Source organism: Phyllobates terribilis, unplaced genomic scaffold (assembly GCF_046119375.1).
Source record: "Phyllobates terribilis strain yellow unplaced genomic scaffold, ASM4611937v1 Scaffold_1__5_contigs__length_1240528914, whole genome shotgun sequence".
NCBI classification, from domain to species: Eukaryota; Metazoa; Chordata; class Amphibia; order Anura; family Dendrobatidae; genus Phyllobates; species Phyllobates terribilis.
In genome coordinates this window covers 406490857-406516301 of record NW_027362761.1, presented here as the reverse complement: position 1 = coordinate 406516301, position 25445 = coordinate 406490857, and the positions used below count along the sequence as shown (strand labels likewise).

Here is a 25445-nt window from a genome sequence, read left to right as displayed (position 1 = left end):
GTCCATTTCCATATTTGGGCCCCTCGCCTGCTCCGCTTGAAGTGGTGGAAGAGGAGATCCCATGTAGCGATGGCCAAATATTTGAACAGCCACGGCCACAGGAAGGCGACGCTGGCAATTTGTCACAAGAGGTGGACGATGACGAGACACAATTGCCACGAAGTGAGAAGGACCGTGGTGCGGAAGTGGAAGAGGAGGAGGTGGTGGATGATCTAGTAACTGACCCAATGTGGCAGGAGGACACGCAGAGCGAGGCCAGCAGCACACAGGGGGAGGGAGGCAGAGTACCCCAACTGGCAGGAAGAAGCAGTGTGGTGGCCGCAGACAGAAGGCGGGCCACCGTTCCCTGTAACACCAACACGAGGGACGTTGCCAGTACAACCGGTAGGTCTTCCAGAGTCTGGAATTTTTTTAAAGACTCTGCTGATAAGCCCAAAAAGGCCATTTGTACCACCTGCCATGCCAGCATCAGCAGGGGTGACAAAATTACCAGCCTGACCACCACCAGCATGATCAGGCACATGTCAGCAAAGCACCCGACTTTGTGGGGCGAACCCCAGGGTCCTCGACCAGTGTCAACGGGTGTCACCACTGCTTCTTCCGCTGTTGTGCGTGTAAGAGAACCCCTTGTTGTGTGTACAAGGCAATCCCCTGTCCACACTGCATGCAAAGATGCCCCCTCCTCTGTCTTCACTTGTTATGGCAGTTTCTCAAGAAACAGCATCCACGTCCCACAGGCCACAGTCCTAAATTCGCACATTTCACGACTGCGTTGGAAATGATGCCTTTTAGGCTGGTGGAGACGGAATCCTTCCGCAACCTTATGGCGGTGGCCGTCCCTCGGTACTCGGTCCCCAGCCGACACTATTTTGCCCGGTGTGCCATCCCCGCACTACACAAGCACGTGTCCCAAAACATCTGCCGTGCCCTCAACAACGCATTTACTGGGAGAGTCCACCTGACACAGGACACGTGGACAAGTGCATGTGGCCAGGGACGGTACATCTCCCTGAGGGCACACTGGGTAAACATAGTGGAAGCCGGGACCCAGTCGGACCTTGGGACGGAACACATCCTCCCCACACCGAGGATTGCGGGCCCTATGTCAGTCAGAGTTGCCCCCACAGTGTACAGCTCCTGCGCATCATCCTCCTCCTCCTAATGTTCAGCCTCCATCTCAGATATCACCACATCAGTTACTAGCTGGAAGCACTGCAGTACTGCCTCAGCCAAGCGGCAACAGGCTGTGCTGAAACTCATAAGCTTAGGTGATAAACCTCACACTGCTTGTGAGTTGTGGACAGCTGTGAAAGAGCAGGCAGATCTGTGGCTGAGACCGCTGAACCTACATCCAGGCATGGTCGTGTGTGACAATGGCCGTAACCTGGTGGCGGCTCTGAGGCGAGGCGAGATCACACACGTACCATGCCTGGCTCATGTGCTTAACCTCGTGGTTCAGCGGTTTCTTAAATCGTACCCCGAGTTGCCAGATCTGCTCGTCAAAGTACGCCGCCTGTCAGCTCATTTTCGCAAGTCGGCTACAGCTTCCGCCGCCCTTGCTGTGTTGCAGCAGCGTTTGCAGCTTCCGGCACACCGACTGGTTTGCTTGGAATGCATAGGCAAAGACTATGCAAGACCCACTCCCCAATAATGGGAATAATGTTTTTAATATGCTGTACTGCATGGCTCTTGTAAGGGGCATTAAAATCGTCTTGTTAAGCTACTGTGACCTCCACGTCTCTTCCAAGGGATCATTAAAACCGTCTTGTTAAACCACTCTGAACTCCACGTCTCTTCCAAGGGGCATTAAAACCATCTTGTTAAGCTACTGTGACCTCCACGTCTCTTCCAAGGGGCATTAAAACCATCTTGTTAAACCACTCTGAACTCCACGTCTCTTCCAAGGGGCATTAAAATCGTCTTAAGCTACTGTGATCTCCACGTCTCTTCCAAGGGTCATTGATTTTGGCTTTTTATTCCACTGCGACCTCCACTTCTCTTCCAAGGGGCATTAAAACCGTCTTGTTAAGCTACTGTGACCTCCACGTCTCTTCCAAGGGGCATTAAAACAGTCTTGTTAAGCTACTGTGACCTCCACGTCTCTTCCAAGGGGCATTAAAACCGTCTTGTTAAACCATTCTGAACTCCACAACTCTTCCAAGGGGCATTAAAATGTTGTTTTTAATTACCTCTAACCTCCACGACTCTTCCAACGGGCATTGCATTTCCTCCTAATTTTAGTCCGCTTTTGCTCTTCAATGCATAGGCGAACACTAAGGGAGACCCACTCCCCAATAACGGGTAGAAGGTTTTTAGTACGCTGTAACCCACGTCTGTTTCAAGGGGCATTGCAGTTCCTCATAATTTTTGGAAAGCCTTCCATTCACGGCTTAGGCCAACAGTGTACAGGAGACCCAGTTGCTATAATTGGAAAAAAACGGTTTAATTAAGGCCCTCTGACCTCCATGTCACTTCCAAGGGGGGCATTGGAGTGCCTCGAAATTTTTGGTAGGCATTGCACTCACTGTATGCCCTATAAATGTGTAGCCGAACCGTACCTTCAGAAACATATCCTACAAGACGTGTGGTTGACTGGCCTGATATTGATGTGAATGGTCCCTGTTCCTCCTTTGCCACCACCTCATCCATCATTCATCACCTGAAGCTTTGTTTTAACGGGATTCATAGAACTGGGATAGTAGCAGGAAAACATCCAGCAATCCTCAGAGGAGGTAGGATATGCACCAAAACGCTGACCACCTCCGGCCTAACCGCTACTACATACATGCTCTTGCATTGCAAGTAACAGAAAGTTAAGGAGATGGATGGTCTCATGATCATGAATAATTTACTCATTGTGTAGGAGGCCGACCACTGCTGCTGTCTACCTTCTGAACTTTGTGTTGAAGCCTGATTGACCCAGGACCCGCAATCCTCTATGTCTGGAGGACGTGTTGCATCCCAGTGTCCAACTGTGTCCCGGCTTCCACAATATTAACCCAGTGTGAAGGCTTCAGTGAGATGGACCATCCCTGGCCACATTCACTTGTCCACGTGTTTGTGGTTAGGCTGTCCTTCCCACTAAATGCACTGGGGAGGGCACAGGTTTTGGTATGCGCGCTTGTGAATAAGGCGCACCGGGACAAGTAGGGGCGGCTGGGGACCGTGTGTGGGCACCCGGCCGCTGGGCGGCTGGGGACAGAGTATGGACACCCGGCCGCCCCCTGGCGGCTGGGGGCCAAGCGTGGACACCCGGCCGCCGGGCGGCTGGGGACTGGGTATGGATACCAGGCCGCCGACGCAGCCATGACTTGGTGGCCAGATTCCATCTCCACATGCCTAAAAGGCCCAATTTCAAGTGCAAGCAAGCAGTATGGTATTGCAGCCTGGGGGTGGGTGGGTGGCAGGCTGCATACTTGCGCTTGCATTGCAAGGATTGGGGGAGGTACAATTGAACACTTCCCTGGGGCAAGGACTTGCATGGGGATAGTTGCAAGTCTGCATCTTCTGATGCGGCAAGGATCACTTCTGATGGGCACACTTTTAGGCAGTGACCTGGGTGTCAGAGATGCTTCCAGGGGTCTTCCCCATGCTGTTCCCATGTCTTTTCAGCACTGTATGCATGTGTCACACAGCACATGGCCAGATAAGCTTGTAAAATGTTAAAATGACATTTCCCGGTGAATGCATTTGTCACGGTTGAAAGCAATACAAAAGTGCAAAAACGCATAAAAATTGCTACTTGTGAACATAGCCCAAGGTGTGGAGGAGTATTTTTGTTTTTGGTTATTTATTTTTACCTTATACACAAGTCTTTACCCTGGAAAGGATGTTCCTTAACATATTTCACAGGAAAGCAGTTTGTTTCGTTTTTGAACGTTTTATTGTGAACTCGTAAAAGTGGCTTAATACCTCTGATCACGTTGTTGACAGCAGTGACCTGGGGGTCAGAAATGCTTCCTGGGGCAATCCCCATGCTGTCCCCATGTCATTTGAGCACTGTCACTATCGTTTTGGGCACTTTTTAGACTTTCTACAGACTGCCGGGGGAGCCGCCGCAAAAATGCTCGGGTCTCCCATAGACTAACATTGGGCTCGTTGCTCGAGTCGAGCACCAGAGTATCACGGTGAGCTCGGCCCGAGCTTCGAGCACCCGAGCATTTTAGTGCTCGCTCAACACTAGTTGCTATGATTAAAATTTTGTGTACTTATGAGGAAGGCTGGATGATGAGCCATGCAGTAGGTTTTTGACTCTCATTCTTTTCTAAACCATTTTTCTGTCACTGAACATCACCACAGTTGAAGAATGCAGTGTAGAATCGGTAAACGGAGGACATCAGAAGCGCCAGTCTGTTTCTTCTCAAATTTATGGTTACATTCATTTATGGTCTGTTCTGTCTCATTTGTTGCAGTTGTGTTTATTGTACAGTTTTCTTTAGAATTTCTCTGAGGCTTTGTAATATAGAACTTACAGGATTTGTCCAGGATGAACGTCTGCAGTCATTCTACGTTCCTGCATACATCTGTAACGTCACAGCGCGTTCTCAGAATTCCCTGGTGCTAGCGACCTTTCTCAATTCACTTGTATTGAGCGAGGCCTTCCATGTCTTGTCGGAATGTGGCTGGAAGTGTACAAAAGTGTGAGGATTCAGAAGTTTCATTCTAAAACTGGACAACCCCTTTAAGGAATGACTCCGAACAGGGATGAAAAGTTTATTTTCCCAAGCGGTCACATGAAAGTAACTATTATGGAAAGCTGAACCTTGACTGTACTGGAAAGCTTAACCAACAAGCCAGACTTAATTTTGATATATTATTATTTTAATTTGTATCACTTATTAATGTGCAGAATTAAGTCTGTTGAGTCACTGCTACTGCTAATACATGGTACGGAAGGGCTTATTGTAATATGTAATCGTATCTTTTGAAGCTAATCAAAGCCATATAATTTTTACGGCTTTTTATAAAGTTTGCAAAAAGACTTAAATCATACTGCTTCAGTTACATAGCCCTTTTACCTTGATCAACAGCTCCCCACACAATATGATACAACACCTCCACAGCTGCCTCACAGAGTATGATGCCTCCACAAAGCCTTCCCTAACACATTATGACACCCCCCCCCCCATTACTACCCCCCACGCAGTATGATGTCCCCTCACAGCCCAAACTGTAGTATTTTGATATCCATGCAGTATGATGTCAACACAAAGCCCCTTGTGCATTATGGTGTCCCCACAGATTGCTGTAAGTGCTGACAATTTAAAAAGATATGTGAAATTAAGCTACTCGCCTAACCACATTCCCCCAGTGAGCTGCTTCAGTCTTTGTGCCCATTGTGCCTTCGTACACTGCAATGTAGGAACGTCATCCTCAGACACGCAGGCTCAATGGTGGAAGAGGGAGCTGACAGCTCCCTGTTTCATCATTTGTATTCTCTAGTATCTGTCTCCCGAGGATGCAGATATTATTGAAATTGAGATTCCTAGCAGGGGGTGCCCACATGTCGCGGGATGCCACGGTTTTCAGCTCTTTGGCTGTCCTGGTCCTCAAGCTGCACTTTGCACAAGTCTAATTGAGAAAATATTTGCAGGAGATTATTTTTGTAGAATGACTTGCATGTTGCATTTCATTAAGCAAGTCCCTCCCAATTCAAACAATGTGCGATTCAATTTGATTAAATTGACAAAAAAAATGCCTTTTGACATTTTACACATTGTGGTAGATTACATCACCCATAGAAGGCTTCCATTATCTCAGGCACAACTGCTCGGGATTGCCCCTGATACGAGGCCGCTCTCTATCCACAGAGAGGTGACTGAGACCCTGCCAGCACCAGCACTGTGACTGAAAGAGCGGGCCTGCTGGGGGGAATAAGGTTCAATTCCTTCCGGCAGTGGGGCTCTGTGTGACATCCGCATAGAGTCAGAACTCTATTAACCTGCAGGTTAACCCCATATCTGCAGGTTAACAGCGTTATTTTACATGACCAGTTCCTTTTAACTGTATGTTGGTTTTGCACACCTTTTTTATGAGTCCAATTTGCCTACTATACTCGCCACATCTATACTGCAGCTTTCTGTCAAATTTTGCTTTCTGTAACTACCTACCTAGCATTGCTAGTTATGCTCTTTTGGGCAATGATTGAATAATTTAAAAGATTTTTAAAAATTGAATTATGTGTCAATGGACGTGAATGAGAGAGCCTCTAAGATCAACAGTAGCCCCAACACCACAACAAGCACTAGCCGCCTTGGCAGTTGCACTACCAAACACTGGTCACAATTGACTTTCTTTGCCTCCAGCAAGCATATTTTTGAATATGTGGCACATTACTCTGCACAGAACGATCTGCTTGATCACAAATGGCTAAAATTGATTTTTTTGGACTTTTTTTTTTATTTTTATTTAAAAAAACATAGTCTTGTTGGTGTTCTGTTACAAAATGGGCAGTTGGTTTACCACCTGGGTATTGTCAGTTTATTTTGTGAGATCTTTTAACATTACTATGGCTGTGTTTATGTTAAAGAGCTTACAAGGGGTTAGATACAGTCCTTGGAAACCTCAGAGTGTTACATATGTTTTTTCAGAGTAATTGGAGGTTTTGCAATATTGTGATTCTTGGAAATCAATTTGCTGCAAATTCATTATTTTTAACTCTTCTAACCTGGCATATTAGAATTTTGAGAGATTTGATCATATTTAGCTCTGGCACAAACTGAGGCCCATTATCAATGAAAATCTGTTTAGGATCACCTATACTTGCAAAACCGACAACCACAAAATACATTGTGTGCACTGCTGCGGTAGAGGTCATTTTAATTGCTTCTGAACATTTGAAGCAGATACTGTAAAATATTCTGTTCTCTTGCCACAGTTACCATGGCTTGTAGTTTCACAGGGTACTGGTATAAGCCTTGTAAATGAATTATTTGCCCACAGTTAGCAATACTTGATTTTAAATATTTCAGACTTTTTTGGAAGAACCCTGAGACTGTACTTTCAAATCACTGTAGGACCATGTTAAGATGTCTCACCGGTTGATGTGTCTCACCGGTTGATGTGTCTCACCGGTTGATGTGTCTCACCAGTTTATCTAGTAACACCAGTGTCCTCCAAAAAGCATTATGCCCTTGACCAACTTTGTAATACCAGAGCCATGGATCTTTGCCAGATTGTGGAACAAAAGCAACCCCAAACACTTGTCTGTAAGTTTATGGTACATGGCACCCAGAGGTTAAAGGGGTATTCCCATCTCTTAAGATCCTATCCCAATATGTAGTAGATGTAATAATAATAATATTAGAAAATGCCTCCAATTAGAAATGTAGTATAGTTTTTCTGATTCGCTATGTCTTTATCCTCATATGCAAGCATTGCAGGACCTTAGGTATCCATGGTTACGACCACTGATAGAGTGACAGCTAGTTGCTAGTAGTCGTAACCATGGATACCTAAGGTCTGTTTACCGATCAGATTAATTATTTTTAGATTTTGATAGATCAGGAATTTCTGAACACAGCAATACCAAATATGTGTATTTTTGATTTTTTTATTGTTTTATTTTGAATGGGGCAAAAGAGTGGTGATCTGAACTTTTTATATATTTTTTTAATTTTTTTTTAAATATTTTAAAAACTTTTTTTTACTTTTCACTTGCTTCAATAGTGTCCTAAGGAGACTTGAAGCTGCGATCTTCTGATCGCTTGTGCTTCAGCCCTGCTATGTGTAGCAGAATTGATCATCTGCCACGAGCGCTGGCCATGGGGCGGCGCTCATAGCAGATTGGCAACGACCACCATCGGGGTCTCCTGCAGACCCCGGGTTGTCATGCCAACCCATCGGCGCCCTGCAGTCATGTGACGGGCGTCAATGGGCAGGTCTTATGACGTTCTTCTGGCGCAAGCAAGGTTAAATGCCGCTGTCAGAGATTGACAGCGGGGCAAATGACAGCTGATCAGATCAGCTGTCATGTGCCTGAAAAGATGCTGGCTCAGCGCCGGAGCCCACATCAAAGGGGGAGACACAACGTATGACGTATAGATACGTCATACAGTACAGACCAAAAGTTTGGACACACCTTCTCATTTAAAGATTTTTCTGTATTTTCATGACTAGGAAAATTGTACATTCACACTGAAGGCATCAAAACTATGAATTAACACATGTGGAATTATATACTTAACAAAAAAGTGTGAAACAACTGAAAATATGTTTTATATTCTAGGTTCTTCAAAGTAGCCACCTTTTGCTTTGATGACTGCTTTGCACACTCTTGGCATTCTCTTGATGAGCTTCAAGAGGTAGTCACCGGAAATGGTTTTCACTTCACAGGTGTGCCCTGTCAGGTTTAATAAGTGGGATTTCTTGCCTTATAAATGGGGTTGGGACCATCAGTTGTGTTGTGCAGAAGTCTGGTGGATACACAGCTGATAGTCCTACTGAATAGACTGTTAGAATTTGTATTATGGCAAGAAAAAAGCAGCTAAGTAAAGAAAAACAAGTGACCATCATTACTTTAAGAAATGAAGGTCAGTCAGTCCGAAAAATTGGAAAAACTTTGAAAGTGTCCCCAAGTGCAGTTGCAAAAACCATCAAGCGCTACAAAGAAACTGGCTCACATGAGGACCGCCCCAGGAAAGGAAGACCAAGAGTCTCCTCTGCTTCTGAGGATAAGTTTATCCAAGTCACCAGACTCAGAAATCACAGGTTAACAGCAGCTCAGATTAGAGACTAGGTCAATGCCACACAGAGTTCTAGCAGCAGACACATCCCTTCAACAACTGTTAAGAGGAGACTTTGTGCAGCAGACCTTCATAGTAAAATAGCTGCTAGGAAACCACTGCTAAGGACAGTCAACAAGCAGAAGAGACTTGATTGGGCTAAAGAACACAAGGAATGGACATTAGACCAGTGGAAATCTGTGTTTTGGTCTGATGAGTCCAAAATTGAGATGGCTACTACAGCATCTTGCAGCGGCATGCTATTCCATCCGGTTTGCGTTTAGTTGGACCATCATTTATTTTTCAACAGGACAATGACCCCAAACACACCTCCAGGCTGTGTAAGGGCTATTTGACTAAGGAGAGTGATGGGGTGCTACGCCAGATGACCTGGCCTCCACAGTCAACAGACCTGAATCCAATCGAGATGGTTTGGGGTGAGCTGGACCGCAGAGTGAAGGCAAAAGGGCCAACAAGTGCTAAGCATCTCTGGGAACTCCTTCAAGATTGTTGGAAGACCATTTCCGGTGACTACCTCTTGAAGCTCATCAAGAGAATGCCAAGAGTTTGCAAAGCAGTCATCAAAGCAAAAGGTGGCTACTTTGAAGAACCTAGAATATAAGACATATTTTCAGTTGTTTCACACTTTTTTGTTAAGTATATAATTCCACATGTATTAATTCATAGTTTTGATGCCTTCAGTGTGAATGTACAATTTTCAAAGTCATGAAAATACAGAAAAAGCTTTAAATGAGAAGGTGTGTCCAAACTTTTGGTCTGTACTGTATGTCGTGAAGGGATTAAAGTGTTTTTTCGGGTTGCTAAATTGATAGACTATCCTGTGATTTTGCACACCTAATGATCTGTAATGGTTAATCATGCTGTATCCCAACAGTATCGCGGCAAAATTGACACTTTACAGAATCAATTGGCATTTTCCTTTAATGCACCTGCCAGGTGCTACAGACGTAGATGTGTTGCTTATAGCTGGTTTTCATCATAGTTCATTTGTGTGTGTTTTTGTCCCCCTTCCCAAATTTCTGATAGCATATAAGAATGTCAGTAGCTTGTACTTATCGAATAGCGTCTTCGGAGAGGAAGAGGATGTCAGCTATAGCGCCACCTATTGGATGTAGCAATCCTAAAAGTCATTGTAAACCTTTTTAACGAGCTTTGCGACATGACTTGGGATAACAAGCCAAATCAGACACTCCATTTGCAGACACATATTTTGGGGTGTTTGCCACTCATCAGTACAAATTGGATTTCCTGTTTTGCACCGATCAGTGGCAAAAACACCGTAACACGTGTTTGCAAATGGAGTGTCTGGTTTGGTTTCTTATCCTATCATGTGGCAAGCCTTAATAAAGCGCCAATATTGACTTAGAATTGCTACATTCAGAATGTGGTGCTAGAGTTCCTGTCCTCTTCCTTTCTGAAGAGGCTATTTGCATATTTAAATTTCCAGAGGAGCATTGTGTTACCTATAAGTGTCATTATGCCGGCTTAGCACTTCCCACTAAGAGAAACATTTCTCTTTAGCATGTTGTAGATGATGCCCATTTAGCAGTTTCTGTTGACCTGCAGTAGAAATGTGCACAGATTGATTTTCTTGTATCAGATTTTTTTAAAACTTTATTTTTGGCAAGAATTCAATTTTTGGGGCTGTGCACACAATCCGGAGACGCTGCGGGTTTGACGCTACGTGTTATGCAGCGTCAAATCCGCAGGGGCCAGATGTTACAGCATAATGTACTGGATTTCTAGACATCCCATGTCCACTGTATGTCTCTGTGCACCTACGGATCACCCGCGGAAACTGACATGCGGCGCGTCTTTCCAGACCGCAGCATGTCAGTTTCTCTTGTGGGTCCACATGCTGGCTTTTCCCATAGACCTAACTTCAATGAGGACAGTCCGCACGGCTATTCCGGAGCGTCGGGGGCGCAGGCTGGTACGCATCGTGCGCACATAGCTTTAAGGTCAGGATGAAATTTTGGGGGGTTTCTGCATCCCAACACACCAGATGTAATCCGTTCTCTTATAGTTTTGGATGGGCTGCCTTAAGCTAACCACTTACAATTTTCTGCTAATTTTTAGCTCCTCTATTTTATGTGTGAAATGATTAATAGTAAATGTATCACTCTTTTAAGTGAAATAACTTAGATTCTCGTCATTATTCTTTTCAGTGTTAGTCTTTTCTTTGATTTAGACTTTAAGAGTTATGGTCAATTTTTGGTCTGAATTTATGCAGCGTCAGATTGTACAACAGGCAGAAGTCTTAAATTCGTAATGTCCATCATCACGGCCCGTATAGCAGAACATGTTTTTGATAAGGGCTGAAAACTTTTCTCAACAGACTCACCAGTTACATCAATTTTGTAAAGTAACTTTCCTCCTCCTGTAGAATTTCAGTAAAAGCTTTTATTCCAGGTTTGTAGGCTCAGCAAATCTGGAAAAATATGCCCAGTGCCTTCTAAACTACATAACATTATATTGCCTTTTTTGCCTGCAGTTGTTTCCCCTTTTTTTATATATACGGGATATATATTTTGCTTTATTTATTACAGGAGAGATGCGCTCAGAAGGTACGGTGGCAGATGTACTGGACAAAGGCTCGGGAGCAGTCATTCTACTTGATGGTAGGTAAAGCATCTTATGAATGTGTTGTTAAAGTGGTCAATAAATCCTACTGGGTAATCAAATTGTGCTTCTCACTTATTAGAAACTTGTTAGTTTTATTAGAGTACACATCTCCATATAGTTTGCTTTCATTTTGCCTCCTTAATACAGAACTCTGTCAAAAGCATTTCACACCAAAGCAATTTGCAGTTAGAATTACTAGGGGAGGAGAAGGCATTCACATTTATGATCGTAGTGAAGGTCGTTTCAGGCAGAAAAGAGAACCGTGGCAGAGAATTACTAATGAGGTGCAGAGGCGAGAAGATGTGAGCAGAGGCTGCACCCAGATCACGAGGATGTAATCTGTACATCAGACGTCTTCATATCATCTGCTCTGATACATTCCTAAATGTAGAGAAATTCTAGATCATATTCAATAATGCACTCCAGATTTAAAGGGAAACTCAGTCTGAAGAATTTATGTGCTATGAAGTAGGAAGCCATGAGAGTGCAATTTGCAAAAAAACAAAAACAAACATGCTATATTGTATGCTGGGTTACACAGGTATTTGCCCAAACACGATAGTTTTGGAAGCGTGAGGTGATTGGCTCTCCTTAAAGGATTATTCTCAACTTGTGTCTTCTGCTACCCAACCTTTCACTTTCTTGATACTGGGAGTATGGTGGGGGGCACTCATCTAGTTCAGTGGCTCCATCCTACTACTGAGCCTGCTACTGTGACACATTAAACAATTTATTTTTTTTGTAGGGGCTTGTTCTAAAGTCTGTTATCTCTATACTTGCGTACAATGAGAACAGGGCCATTGAAAAAGGACATTGCTTGGGAAATTTAGAGCCATGATTAGGAGAACTGCTCTGGAAACTGCCCATGGTGGGGAATTGCGATTTTGCAGGAATGATACCAGGTCAAGAGCTAAGAGGGAAAAGAAGGCAGTTGAGCAGAACTGCTGTATAGAAATAAATGGGCTAGAGAGATTTGACTGTGATATTAGTAGTTATCTCATCAGCCTGGAATGTAACTACTGTGCATACTCGACCAGACTGTGGTGATTGATTTCCTTGGAAACCAGCTGAACACTATGTAAGATAAAAGTTCTCATAGCAGGAGAGTGACGGCAGCAGATAGGCAAGTTTGCAACTGACTTTTTTTCTATTTTCAAGCTGACTTAATTAACTATACCCATTTCATAACACGAGCATTCCCCTTTAAGGAAGTCAGCTGAGTATGGAGTTTAATTGGAAACGGATCAAGGAATAACATGGTAATAATTTATCCTGGGGGAGAAAAAAAATCTTGCTGAAGCAATTCTTTGCAGTTAGTGAATGCCTGACCTGCAAGGGATGATAGTCAAGCCAGATGTCTCATTTTCATGATCTTCCCAGGGAACATTGTTCATATTACTCATATTCAGCCAGTCTCCTTAAAGGGTGTCTGTCAGCACAAAGTGACTGTTGAAACCAAGCACAGGTGCTCCATGTGCCATTTATGTGGCCAAACAGTTTGGTGTGCCTTCCCACCTGCAGTGCTTTTTTATCTATATCAACCCTCCCCACCCCTCTTCCTTGAAAGCTCTGTCTTTAAAGGAGCAGAGGGGGGCAGAGATTCAAAACAAATAGGTGGGAAGGTGCATTGAAGGGTTTAAACACTCATTTTGCACTGACAGACTCCCTGTAAAGAGAGACCGTTCTCCCCAAAGCTGCATAATGTATTTTTCATTCAGCCAGCAAAATTCTGCTCAGCAATGGTAAGTTGAAACAGCTGCCCGTAGATAGGTATTTGGTTTGATGAAAATCCCTGGTCATGTTGCACAACTTGATTAGGCTAAGTGCACACTGAGCGTTTATTATGTGTTTTCGCGGCATTTTTTCCTCGCGGAAATGCACCAAAAACACTAGGTAATCCATGTTCCAGCTTATTCAATGACAATCCTGATGTGCTGTGCACATGATGCAAAATTTTCCGCTCAGGATTGTCATTCCGTTTAAATCCGCAGCATGTCCATTCTTTGTAGCATTTCTGCAGCGTTTCCCGCCCACTGACTTGAATTGAACCGCTGCAAACCTGCAGGTATAAATATAGTTGCAGATTTGCTGCCGTTGTTTGTTGCGTATTTGACTGACCCAATTGAAGTTAATGGGCTAAATACGTTGCAAAAACGCAGAAAAGAATGGTACCCCGGTCGGGGAAGAAGACTACTTCTCTCATCATTCGACCGCTGCTCCCACTCATAACAGTGAGAGCGGCACGGCTGAGGGGAGAAGTAGTCTCCTCAGCCGAGCTGGCGGCTGTGCGCGGTGTTAAAAAAAAAAAGTAAAAATCAATATTAAAATAAAAACACCTTTTGTTCTCACCTGTCCGGTGTCCTCCCGATGTCTCCCGGCAACCCGATCATCCCTGCGGCTGACTGTACACTGACGGGAGCGTGCTCACTCCCGCCAGTGTACGTCTCTTCGCTGCCGACTAAGGCCGCATGAGTTTGCGAGCTGGAGATCAGCTGACGAGCTCCAGGACCTCACTTTATGGCATCGGTGCTGCGTGGGAATATTCTCACGAATGTTCCCACGTACCACTGATGCAGTATGAGGTCACCGGGGCTGATCAGCTGATCTTCAAGTCATGAACTCACGTGACCTCAGCCTGCAGCACAGCCATGTACACTGACAGGAGTGATTTTACAGGAGTGTCCACGGGTGGTCCGCAGCCTCGGATGCACGCATAGTGGACATGGGATTTCTAGAAATACCATCCGCTATGCTGTAACATCTGGACGCTGCAAGTTTGACACTGCATAAATATACAGCATCAAACCTGCAGCGGCTCCTGATCGTGGACATGTACCCATCTCACCCGCAGCATGTCAATTTCTGTAGTGAAGATGGCAATTTTCTCTGCAGATTTTGACCGATTGAAGTGTCATTGTATATGGTGGATCCGCAAATATTGACAACAAAAGTTCAGCATTAGAACACGCGTTTTGGACGCAGCTAAAATACTCTGTGTCCAAAGCACTGCCGGTTGCTGATCGGGGGGACATAGCTGCTAAACAAACAGCTGTGAGCTGTTATTAATAGCCAGGGAATATATTTGCCTAATGACACCTTCCTAGGCAGATGAAATTTCTGAGTCCGAAGAGGAGGATTAACAGGATCGCTCTGTTTCTCTTTCTGGTCGCGTAGATGGGCTTATTAAGGACATGCGGGAAGTATTAGAGCTGTCTGAAGAGCCGACAAGACCGTCTAGGTCGGGCCGTCTGTATCAGAAGACGCGCCGTGTTCGTTCTACATTACCTGCGCATGAGGAACTTAACGAAGCAGTGGAGAAGGAGCGTCAGTGTCCGGATAAACGCTTCCGAGGAACTCGTTTTTTTGATGCCCTATATCCCTGTGCCAAGGAGATGGTTACTAATTGGGTTCCCTCTCCTGAGGTGGCTATATCTCTGTCTCAGCTGACCAAGTCTTCCCTGCTTCCTGTTAAAGGGAGAGCCAATCTTCAGGATCCTTTGGACAGAAGATCGGAGTCAGCGGCGAAATCGATCTATGAAGCCGCGGGTCATGGTTTCCGAGCGGCCTTGGGGGCCATGTGGGCCGGTGAGGCTTCTCTGCGGTGTTTGGATCAGCTGCGTGCGGCGTGGCAGGATGGGACTTCGCGTTCAGAAGTGGAAAAGCTTTTTCAGCGAATGGAAGAAGCTATGTGTTATGGCAGAGATGCAGTACTGGACACTGCTTCAATTCTGTCCAGGGCTCAGGCTTCGGGGTGTTGAATATCTCGGCGGACTTCCTCAGTCGCGAGCAAGTGGACCCTGGGGAATGGAATCTCCATCCAGAAGTGTTTTCTCTGCTGTGTTCCCGTTGGGGGACTCCTCAGGTGGACTTGATGGCATCCAGGCTGAACGCCAGGGTTCCGACGTTCATGTCCAGGTACAGGGACCCGGAGGCGGTGGCGGTGGATGATCTAGTGGCCCCGTGGGGTCAATTCAAGCTGATCTATGCGTTTCCGCCGATATCCTTACTACCTCTGGTGATCCGACGAATCAAACTCGAAAGGGTATCAATAATTCTGATAGCACCAGACTGGCCGCGGAGGACATGGTATTCGACGCTGGTGTCTCTTCAGGCGGCACCTCTGTTTCCGCTGCCCCTTCGCCCGGACTTGCTCACTCAGGGGCCCATTCGTCATCCGGACCTGAGGTCCCTTCGTTTGACTGCGTGGCTCTTGAGACCGAGATCTTGACCCGTCGCGGTTTTTCGCCCGAGGTCATTGCTACCTTGCGGGCGGCCCGGAGTCCAGCTACGTCCAGGATTTATCACAGAACTTGGGAGTCTTTCTATTCATGGTGTTCTGGATCCTCAAGAAACCCGAGGGTTTTTTCCATCCCCCAACTTCTTGGCCTTTCTGCAATCTAGTCTGGCCAGGGGTTTGGCAGTTAGTACGGTGCGGGGACAGGTATCTGCTCTTTCCGCACTTTTTAGGAAGGCTATTGCCTCTCGCAGGGATGTGCGCTCTTTTTTTCGCGGAGTCGCACGTCCGTTTCCGCCACGGAGGGCAGTTGTGGCTCCATGGCGGCTTAATCTAGTCCTGGAAGCCCTTCAGCATAGGCCTTTTGAGCCTATGGATTCTGCTAAACTTTCACTACTTTCTTGGAAGGTGGCCTTCTTGGTGGCAGTCACCTCTTTGAGAAGGGTATCGGAATTGGCAGCACTTTCTTGCTCACCTCCTTTTCTGGAATTTTTTCCGGATCGCGTGGTGCTTCGTACTCGTGAAGATTTTTTGCCTAAGGTAGTGTCACAATTCCACATTAATCAGGACATTGTGTTGCCTTCTCTTTGTCCAGGACCTAAGAATCCAAGGGAGCGGGCCTTGCACTCGTTGGACTTAGTGCGGGCATTGAAGTTCTATCTTACGATCACTCAAGGTTTTCGGAAATCGGACTTTCTTTTTATAATTCCGGCAGGTCGTCGGCGTGGACAACGTGCTTCCAAAGACACGATAGCTCGGTGGATCCGTTCAGCTATCCTGGAAGCGTACCGGCTCAAGGGCGAGCCTTGTCCGGTTAAAGTTAAAGCTCATTCCACGAGAGCCATTGGCTCATCGTGGGCTTTTCGTCAGGGGGCCTCGGCAGCGCAGCTCTGCCGGGCGGCCACCTGGCGCTCCGTTCACACCTTTACTAAGTTTTATAAGGTGGACGTAAGTGCTTCAGCCGATGCGGCCCTGGGACGCAGGGTCCTGCAGGCGGCGGTAATTTAAGTTATCCCTTTACTTAGTTTTCCGTTATTTAGCGCGGTTTGCGCTCTTGCCTAAGTTTTGGGGTATGGAAGCTTCTGCCTCTATTTCCCACCCTTAAGTAGGTACTGCTTTAGGACGTCCCACGAAGTAGAGAATCTGTGTCTCCCTTCCTTCCCTTCTGCTGCTGAAAGCCGGATTTTGGTAAGAACTTACCTGTAAAATCCGGCTTTTGTTCTGTTTTGGGATTTGTGGGGGAAAGCGATACAGCCTGGTAGCTCTGCTGATAACCAGGTTACAGTGATAAAATCCTCGTGATATACCACGGCGGATGAGTTGCCATTGTCTGTAATGGTTGGCAATAAAGATATGTAAGAATCTCGTAAAGTCAATATCCCTGAGCTGGAGATCTCCCGGAAAATTTTTGGAACTGCTCAACTCAGGGACTTAACATTGAATGGTACCCTGAAAATGTAAGAGTGGTAAATGTTTCCCAGGATCCAGGAACCAGTGTTCAGTTTTCACATTTGGCCAGGTATAATGATCTGTTGTATCGAGGGGCCAGTTAAAAGAGCGCCTCCTCAAGGCACGATCCAGGGGGGTATAGTCCATTGACAGGGGTGAAACAATTTAAACCTGGGGATCAGGTGCTTGACTTGGTGCAGTAGGCAGCATTCACACAGGCACTGGATTCTTGTCAAAACAATGTGACTTTTATTTCCATAAGTTGCACATCACCAGAAACAAAACCATAAACACAAAATCCCTAGCCTTGTCCAGGCGCTTACTAAGCAAAATAGACCCTGGCTACTCATAAACGGCTGAGCTAGTCCCAGTTTGCTCAAACAAAACGGTTATTGTCCATAGCGACCACTAATACTTGCAGTTAGGTGCACACGGTCCTGTGCAGACTCCTTTCAGAAAGACTCTGGTTTGTCTCTCCCCAGCTCCAACACAACCCACTCTGCTCCACTTTCTCAGTTGACCAGTAAACACATGTCCTGGTTCTTAGTCAAAGCTAGCCAGGTGCTCCTAATCAAGACCTGCAGTGATAGGATTTAACCCAGTCCTACCTGGCTTTCTTATAGTACAAATATGTAGGAACTCTGTTATAAACTTGTAGAAATTATATGTCCAGTGGCTTTAATGTGTTTGTGCACTCAGCCTATTATTATTATTATTATTATTATTATTAATTTACTCTTAGTGCACCATTGATTTCATGCTGATGTGCATATGAAAATGGTGTATATGCTAATTACAGTTATAAATTACAATGAACAAACTAAAAATGACAGATTGAAATAGAGGGGAGAGGGCCCTGCCCTCACAGGCTTACAGTCTACAGGATAATTGAGAAGGAGTTGATAGATTAGGGGGTTGCCTCAGCTTAGGTGGTGGTGTAACAACGGGGTCAATGCAGGCAGTAAACTTTCTTGAAAAGATGGGTTTTCAAGTTCCATCTTAAGGTTCTGAATGTGGTGGATAATTGGACCTGTTGGGGCATGAAATGGGTGATACTTTGGAGAAGTCTTGGAGGTAATTAGGTGAAGATTGTGCAGGTGTGGAGGGAAGGAGGTCTTGAGAGACTGAAGAATATGTGTGGGTAGATATCTGGAGATTAGTTTGAAGATATATGACAGATTATGTACGGACTTGTAGGTCAATTTTAGTAGTTTGAACTGGATTCGCTGGGGAATTGGAAGCCAATGTAGGGATTTGCGGAGGAGTAGCAAGGGGAGAGAGGGTGATTAATCGGGCAGCAGCGTTAAGGACGGACTGGAGAGATGCAAGACTGTTAGCTGGGAGGCCACGGTGAAGGATATTGCAGTAGTCATGGCGGTAGATGATGAAGGCATGTACTAACATTTTGGTAGATCCAGGGTTGAGGAACTGACATCGGGAGCTTTTCCTGTAGGCCCTCATTCAACAGATGAATGCCAATAGTGTGTTCTTTTGGCTTTTCTCTGGCAAGCTGCGCTTTCCTATATAGAGGTCAGCTGCAAAGAGGTATATGTTGTTTGTTTTTACAATGTGCCCCTATGGTGGACAGATAAGTAGGCATCCATCCTGTGGCCACTTTTTTGCGCACATCTTCTGAGTGTATCCGTCCGACAGTGTGCACAGAGCAGGGTACCTAGCCTTACACATCCATGTAGTTTATATATATATATATATATATATGTATATGTATATATGTATATATAATATATGTTTGCATTAAAACAGGTAAAGTAAAAATATCAGGTATCTTAACAACCAGATTTTGATGTCCCTTAAAGGAGAATTTCTTCAGCTCAATAATGTGATTAGAATAGTCAATGACATCATTTTAGTATTCCCTGAATGAAGTCCATAAATCTCCATCACTAATTAGATGTCGGGTGCTGGGATGGCATCTCCCATGATGATTGGAATAATGGCTGCTTTATGTGAAATGTTTTCTTGTATTTAGTGTGCTACGAATAACTGTATTAGCATAAAGACACATTTATACATCTGTTCTTCCCTTCTTGCTGTTTCTTATTGATGGATTTGCTTGAATGAATACCTTTTTTATTTGGTGGCATCTTAGTTTCTAGCTGGACTTTTCAATCTCCAATAAGATATCTCAAATCGAGTGATAAAATATTCCGGTACCGCTTCCCATAATGATTGCATTAATGGGCAACTGTCTGATTTTGCATGTACAAATCCGTTAGATTGATGCATTGCACACATTTTAATTTTTTTTTTTTTATATATTTTACCCTTGTTGCTTACCCCAAAAATTCAGGAAGTCACTGGGGTCCGTTTGGCACCACCTATGTTCCATCACACAATGTATGGGAGGGGGAGCAGAGCCTAAGAAATTTGTGTATATAATACATTATACTAGGATTTCCGCAAGATTCTTATATATTTCCTGATTCTCTCCTGTTTACCTCTGTATAGTGATTTATGAGCTGTATTCACATTGTAGACTGCCTCATATAGGTCTCCGAATTCCTCCGTCCTATCTCTTTACTAGGCTTTGTATGCTTTCTTGTTGTGTTTAGAGTAAAACACATAAACAGAAATTCACTTATATATATTTTTTTCCTCTTTTCCTAGTAAATACCTATTGTGGTAACGAACTCATCTGCTACAACCAGTTCTCTGTGTTTGTGGTTGGTGCCGGTGGATTTGGTGGGAAAAGGTCCTCCTCCAAGGCCAAGGTATGTATAATGTACAATGCTTCTTGTTTGTTCTAGCTCTAAATTATGAATGTGAATGTCTCTTGACAGCACTTGTAACAAGCACATAATGAATTCATACCACTCACTCCAGAAATAATGTGGATGTGGGCTAATTAAAATGTGTATTGAATAGTACGTAACCAAAAGTCACTGAGAGCATTATTAGTGCTGAAATCTAGCTTGCTTGTTTTCTTTTAACTAAAATGCTTGGTCTTCTGTACCTAAAAATGTAAATTTTTACAGCAAAACCTTCACAAGTTTTACTTTTAAAGTGGATCTTTTACACCTTCTATGCAGATTAGGATAGAGGCTTGGAAATATATATTTTTCTGATTTAATGTAATATTTTCATGTTAACAAAATGCCCCCAGGACTCACGGAGAAAGCCTGAGTCAGAGTCCTGCTTCCCCCTACCACACAGAGTGATTGACAGAGCTCCCTCTCTCCAATTTTTTAAGTGAAAGCTGTCAATTACTGTTAGTGCGACGGGAAGCAGGACTCAGAGTTTCTCTAGTCCTTGGAGACATATCCTCAACCTCATTGTATACAGTTCTATCTTAGGCTTCCTTTTGGTAGGGATCCACTCTAATTATATTAAATGGCTTAAACTTTGAAAAAACAACACTTTTTATCTTTGCGCTGCTTTTCAGTTATTTTATGCATCTGCTTTTCCATTGGATGTTCTTGATAATTAACACTATGTTTTCTGACACAATGCACACACTTCGCACTACACTTCAGACACATGACAACCAATTCTTGTGTCAAAATGGTCCTTTAGTGTCTGCAACTCATGATCCAATCAGTACAATGTGAAGGCAGTCTGGATGGCCCTTGACAACCCATCCAATCCCTACTTTCATTGTCCGAAAATGCAATGGAAAAATGAAATCTTGTCCGTTATGACAATATGCTGCAGTTTTTTTACACCTTTACTTTTTTTTTTAATTTAAACAATTCCTTTTATATTTAATGCTGAGCTTATATTCCAGAGATGGCTATTTTAGGAGACCTAGCTGTACAGTGCCTTGAAAAAGTATCAATCTAAAAATTCTGAGGTGCATTTGTATTCACCCCTTGTAGTCTCATACCTCTAAATAAAATCCTGAGTGACCACCTGTGTGTTATTTATTCTTAATATAACTACAGCTGTTCTGTGAATGCCTCAGAGGTTTGTTGGAGAACATTAGGGATGAAACCGCATCATGAAAACCAAGGAACACAAAAGACAGGTTAGGGATAAAGTTGTGGAGAAAAGTAAAGCCGGGTTAGGTTATTAAAAAAAAAAAAGTAGCCCAAGCTCTGAACATCTCACGGAGCACTGTTCAATACATCATCCAAAGATGTTACAATTTGTGTTTTCTATTTTCTCCAGTGAAAATGTAAATTTTGGGGCTAAAGCAATATTTTGATGGAAAGAAAAATGTTACAATTTCACACCCCAGAGTTATTAAATTCTGTAAAGCACCTGTGGGTACGGAAAGCATCTACATTCCTAGATGCTTTACTTGAGGGATGTAGTTTCCAATGTGGGGTCAGATGTGTGGATTTGTGCTATTTGGCTCCTTCGGTGCTCTGCAAATGCAACATAGTGCCGTAGTCTGTTCCATCAAAAATGATGGTCCAAAAGACAATTAGCTGCCCTTCCCCTTCCAAGCCCTGCCGTGTGCCCAAACTGTAGTTTCTGACCACCTGTAGAGTACTGCTGTATTCGGGAGAATTTTTTTCAGGAAAACAAATACCGTATATTCCGGCGTATAAGACGACTTTTGAAGACTGAAAAATCTTCTGTCTAGTCTGGGGTCGTCTTATACGCCGGTAATGCTTTTAAACTTTCAGAAATTGACATGCGGGGATACTCTGGGGGTGTTAATAAGCTGCCGTGGCCGTATCCCTGCCATGTCGGAGTTAATATAAGGTGGAGGGAGTTAAAATACGGCGGCGGTACGTCCAGACAGTCAGCGCTTCTGTGCTGAAACGGACACATCGCTGCGTATTCCCAGCTCCGGACACAGCGCAGGGCTTCTGTGCCGACAGCTTTCACTTGTCACAGAAGCGCTGCGCTGTGTCCGGAGCAGGGAAGTTCGCATCGCTTCTGTGACAATATATGAAAAGCCGGCAATTCAGCAGCGGCATAAGCCGGCACCCGACAATTTAGAATAGAAAGAATAGAGCTTCACACATAGATTAGATAGATAGAAACATGTCAGTCACATATATATGAAGTACAGTGACAGTATTGCTTACTGTACTTGTCATTTAGTGTAAAGGATTTATTAAAAAAAATAATAGTGTTTTCATGCACCGTCTCTTTAAAAAAGCCGGCCGGCAATTCAGCATCTGTACCCGACAATTTATAACAGACAGAATAGAGCTTCACACATAGATTAGATAGATAGAAACATGTCAGCCACATATATAAGAAGTACAGTGACAGTGTTGCTTACTGTACTTGTCATTTAGTGTAAAGGATTTATTTAAAAAAATAATAGTGTTTTCATGCACTGTCTCTTTAAAAAAAGCCGGCCGGCAATTCAGCATCTGTACCCGACAATTTAGAATAGAAGGAATAGAGAATCACACATAGATTAGATAGATAGAAACATGTCAGTCACATATATAATAAGTACAGTGATAGTGTTGGTTACTGTACTTGTCATTTAGTATTAAAATAAAGGATTTATTATTAAAAAAATTGGCGTGGGGTTCCCCTTAATTTTAGTCTCTAGCGGAGGTTAAGCAGACGGCTGGGGCAGATGTTTGAAGCCTGGGAAGGGGGTAATACCCACGGAGCTTCCCAGGCTACTAATATCAGCCCCCAGCTGAATACCTAGTCTTTACTAGCTATTAAAATGGGGGACCCCCCCCAAAAAATGACGTGGGGTCCCCCCTAATTTAATAGCTAGCAAAGGCTAGGCAGACAGCTGGGGGCTGATATTAATAGCCCAGGAAGGGAGCCATGAATATTGGCCCCCTCCCAGGCTAGAAACACCAGCCGTCAGCCGCCCCAGAAATGGCGCATCCATAGGATGCGCCAATTCTGGCACTTAGCCTCGCTCTTCCACGCTGCCCTGTAGCGGTGGCAGGGGGTAATAGGGTTGGGGTTGATGTCAGCTTATAATGCCAGCTGACATCAAGCCCAGGTTAGTAATGGAGAGGCGTCTATAAGACACCCCCATTACTAACCCCATAGTCAAAGTTAAAAAAAACACAAACACCCAGAATAAAGTCCTTTAATTGAAATAAAGACACAATTCTTTATTGTTCTAAATTAAACCATACTTACCGTCACGCCCATTCCAGCTGAAGCCAACGATCTCCTGCAATAAAAGAAAAATAATAAAGCAACCTCATCCTTACCTTTCCATGGCTCCCAGGACCGGTCCAGCTCTGCTACATCGAGATGACAGGCTGGACCGCAGCAGAACGCTGCCATCCAGTCTGTCATCCCGCAGACACTGAGAAGCGCAGGCATGCTTGCGCTCCTCAGTGTCTGACTGTGACGGCATCCAGATGAGCCGACAATGAACTCAGCTCACCTCCTGGACGTCCGTCACTGACAGCGTGGGAAACTTCTACTGCGCATGCGGGGAGCAGGAGAATTTTCCCACGCTGTCAGTGACGTGCATGAGGTGAGCCGAGTTCATTGGACATGATCTCGGCTCATCTGGATGCCGTCACAGTCAGACACTGAGGAGCACAAGCATGCCTGCGCTTCTCAGTGTCTGCCGCATGGCAAGCTGAACGGCAGCGTTCTGCTGCGGTGCAGCCTGTCATGTGAATGTAGCAGAGCTGGACCGGTCCTGGGAACCATGGAGAGGTAAGGATGAGGTTGCTTTATTATTTTACTTTTATTGCAGGAGATCGTTGGCTTCAGCTGGAATGGGCGTGATGGTAAGTATGGTTTAATTTAGAACATTAAAAAATTGTGTCTTTATTTCAATTAAAGGACTTTATTCTGGGTGTTGTGTTTTTTTTAATTACTTTACTAGAAATTCATGGTGGTCATGTCTAATATTGGCGTGACCCCATGAATTTCGGGCTTAGGGCCAGCTGATAATGCCAAGCTGGCCCTAACCCCTTTATTACCCAGTGAGCCACCGCACCAGGGCCCTGGATGAGTTGGGTACAGCGCCAGAAGATGGCGCTTCTATGAACGCGCCATTTTCCGGGGTGGCTGCGGACTGCAATTTGCAGCGGGGGGGGCCCAGAAAGCTTGGGTCTCCCTGCGCTGCAGATTCCAGCCCCCAGCTGCCTAGTTGTACCTGGCTGGACACAAAAATAGGGCGAAGCCCCACGTCTTTTTTTTTTAATTATTTCATGAAATAATTAAAAAAAAAAGGGCTTCCCTATATTGTTGTGTCCGGCCAGGTACAAATAGGCAGCTGGTGGTTGGGTGCAGCCCGTTCCTGCCTGCTGTACCTGGCTGGACACAAAAATATGGCGAAGCCCACGTCAACATTTTTGGGAAAAATTAATTACAAAATTAATAATAATTTAGGGACTGCATCTTTATTAACCCCTCAATTGTCATTTAGTGTTAAAATAAAGGATTTTTTAAAAAGAAAATTGGCGTGGGATCCACCATCATTATAGTCTCTAGCGGAGGTTAAGCAGACGGCTGGGGCAGATGTTTGAAGTCTGGGAAGGGGGTAATACCCACGGAGCTTCCCAGGCTACTAATATCAGCCCCCAGCTGAATACCTAGCCTTTATTAGCTATTAGAATGGGGGACCCCCCCAAAAAATGACGTGGGGTCCCCCCTATTTTAATATGTTTATGAGTGACAGTTTTCCTGCTATATACCTGCATGTCATAAGAATTTAAATTAAAAAAGGACCATGTTAAATTCAAATCTGTTTTTTTTTAATTTTTACCGGTGTTTGGTATGCGTTGGAAAAGGGGTAGTCTTATACGGTGAATATATCCTAAACTCTATATTTTAACAGGAAAGTAGGGGGGTCGTCTTATACACCAGGTCGTCTTATACGCCGGAATATACGGTAGTCAATTTTCTCCAATTAAACATTGTTAAAATGTAAAATTTGGGGTTAAAGTAATATTTTAGTAACATGACATAATTTTTTCATTTTTAGAACTGTATGTTATACATTTCTGTGAATCACCTGTGGTTTCAAAATGCTCACTACATCACTAGATGAATTCCAAAATTGGGTAATTTGTGAGTAGTGTTGCTGTTTGACACCTCAGGGGGTCTTCAAGTGCGACATAGTGTACACAATATACTGTATTCAAAAGTTGTGCTCCAAAATTCATTAGTTCTCCTAGCCTTCCTATTTCTGGCATGTGCTCAAACAGTAGTTTTCAACAGCATATGGGTAATCTGTGTACTCAGGAGGGATTTCAAAAAAAATTATGGAATCCTTTATTTCTTTTCACCCTTGTGAAAATGGAATATTTGGGTCAAAAGCAACATGTTTGTGCAAACAAACATAATTTTTTGTTTTCATGACCAACTGATGTATAACTCTGTGAAACACCAGTGGGTCCAAGATGCTCACCACAAAATGTGGTCACTTATGGGGGATTTCTACTACTTTTGGCGTCTCTGGAGCCCTGCAAATACGATATGGCCTCCACAATCTATTCCAGTCAAATTTGCACTAAAAAAATCAAATA

At 44.3% G+C, this 25445-nt stretch overlaps 1 protein-coding gene across 2 annotated transcripts in view; it reads left to right on the top strand.

Annotated features, from left to right (window-relative positions):
* HSD17B4 (hydroxysteroid 17-beta dehydrogenase 4) overlaps window positions 1-25445 on the top strand; it is a 370026-nt gene that overhangs the window by 210357 nt on the left and 134224 nt on the right. For both annotated transcript variants that reach the window (XM_073676923.1, XM_073676920.1), the window contains exons 15-16: window positions 11294-11365; window positions 19681-19784. In XM_073676923.1, the coding sequence (XP_073533024.1) occupies window positions 11294-11365; window positions 19681-19784 (176 nt within the window). The remainder of the gene's footprint in view (window positions 1-11293; window positions 11366-19680; window positions 19785-25445) is intronic.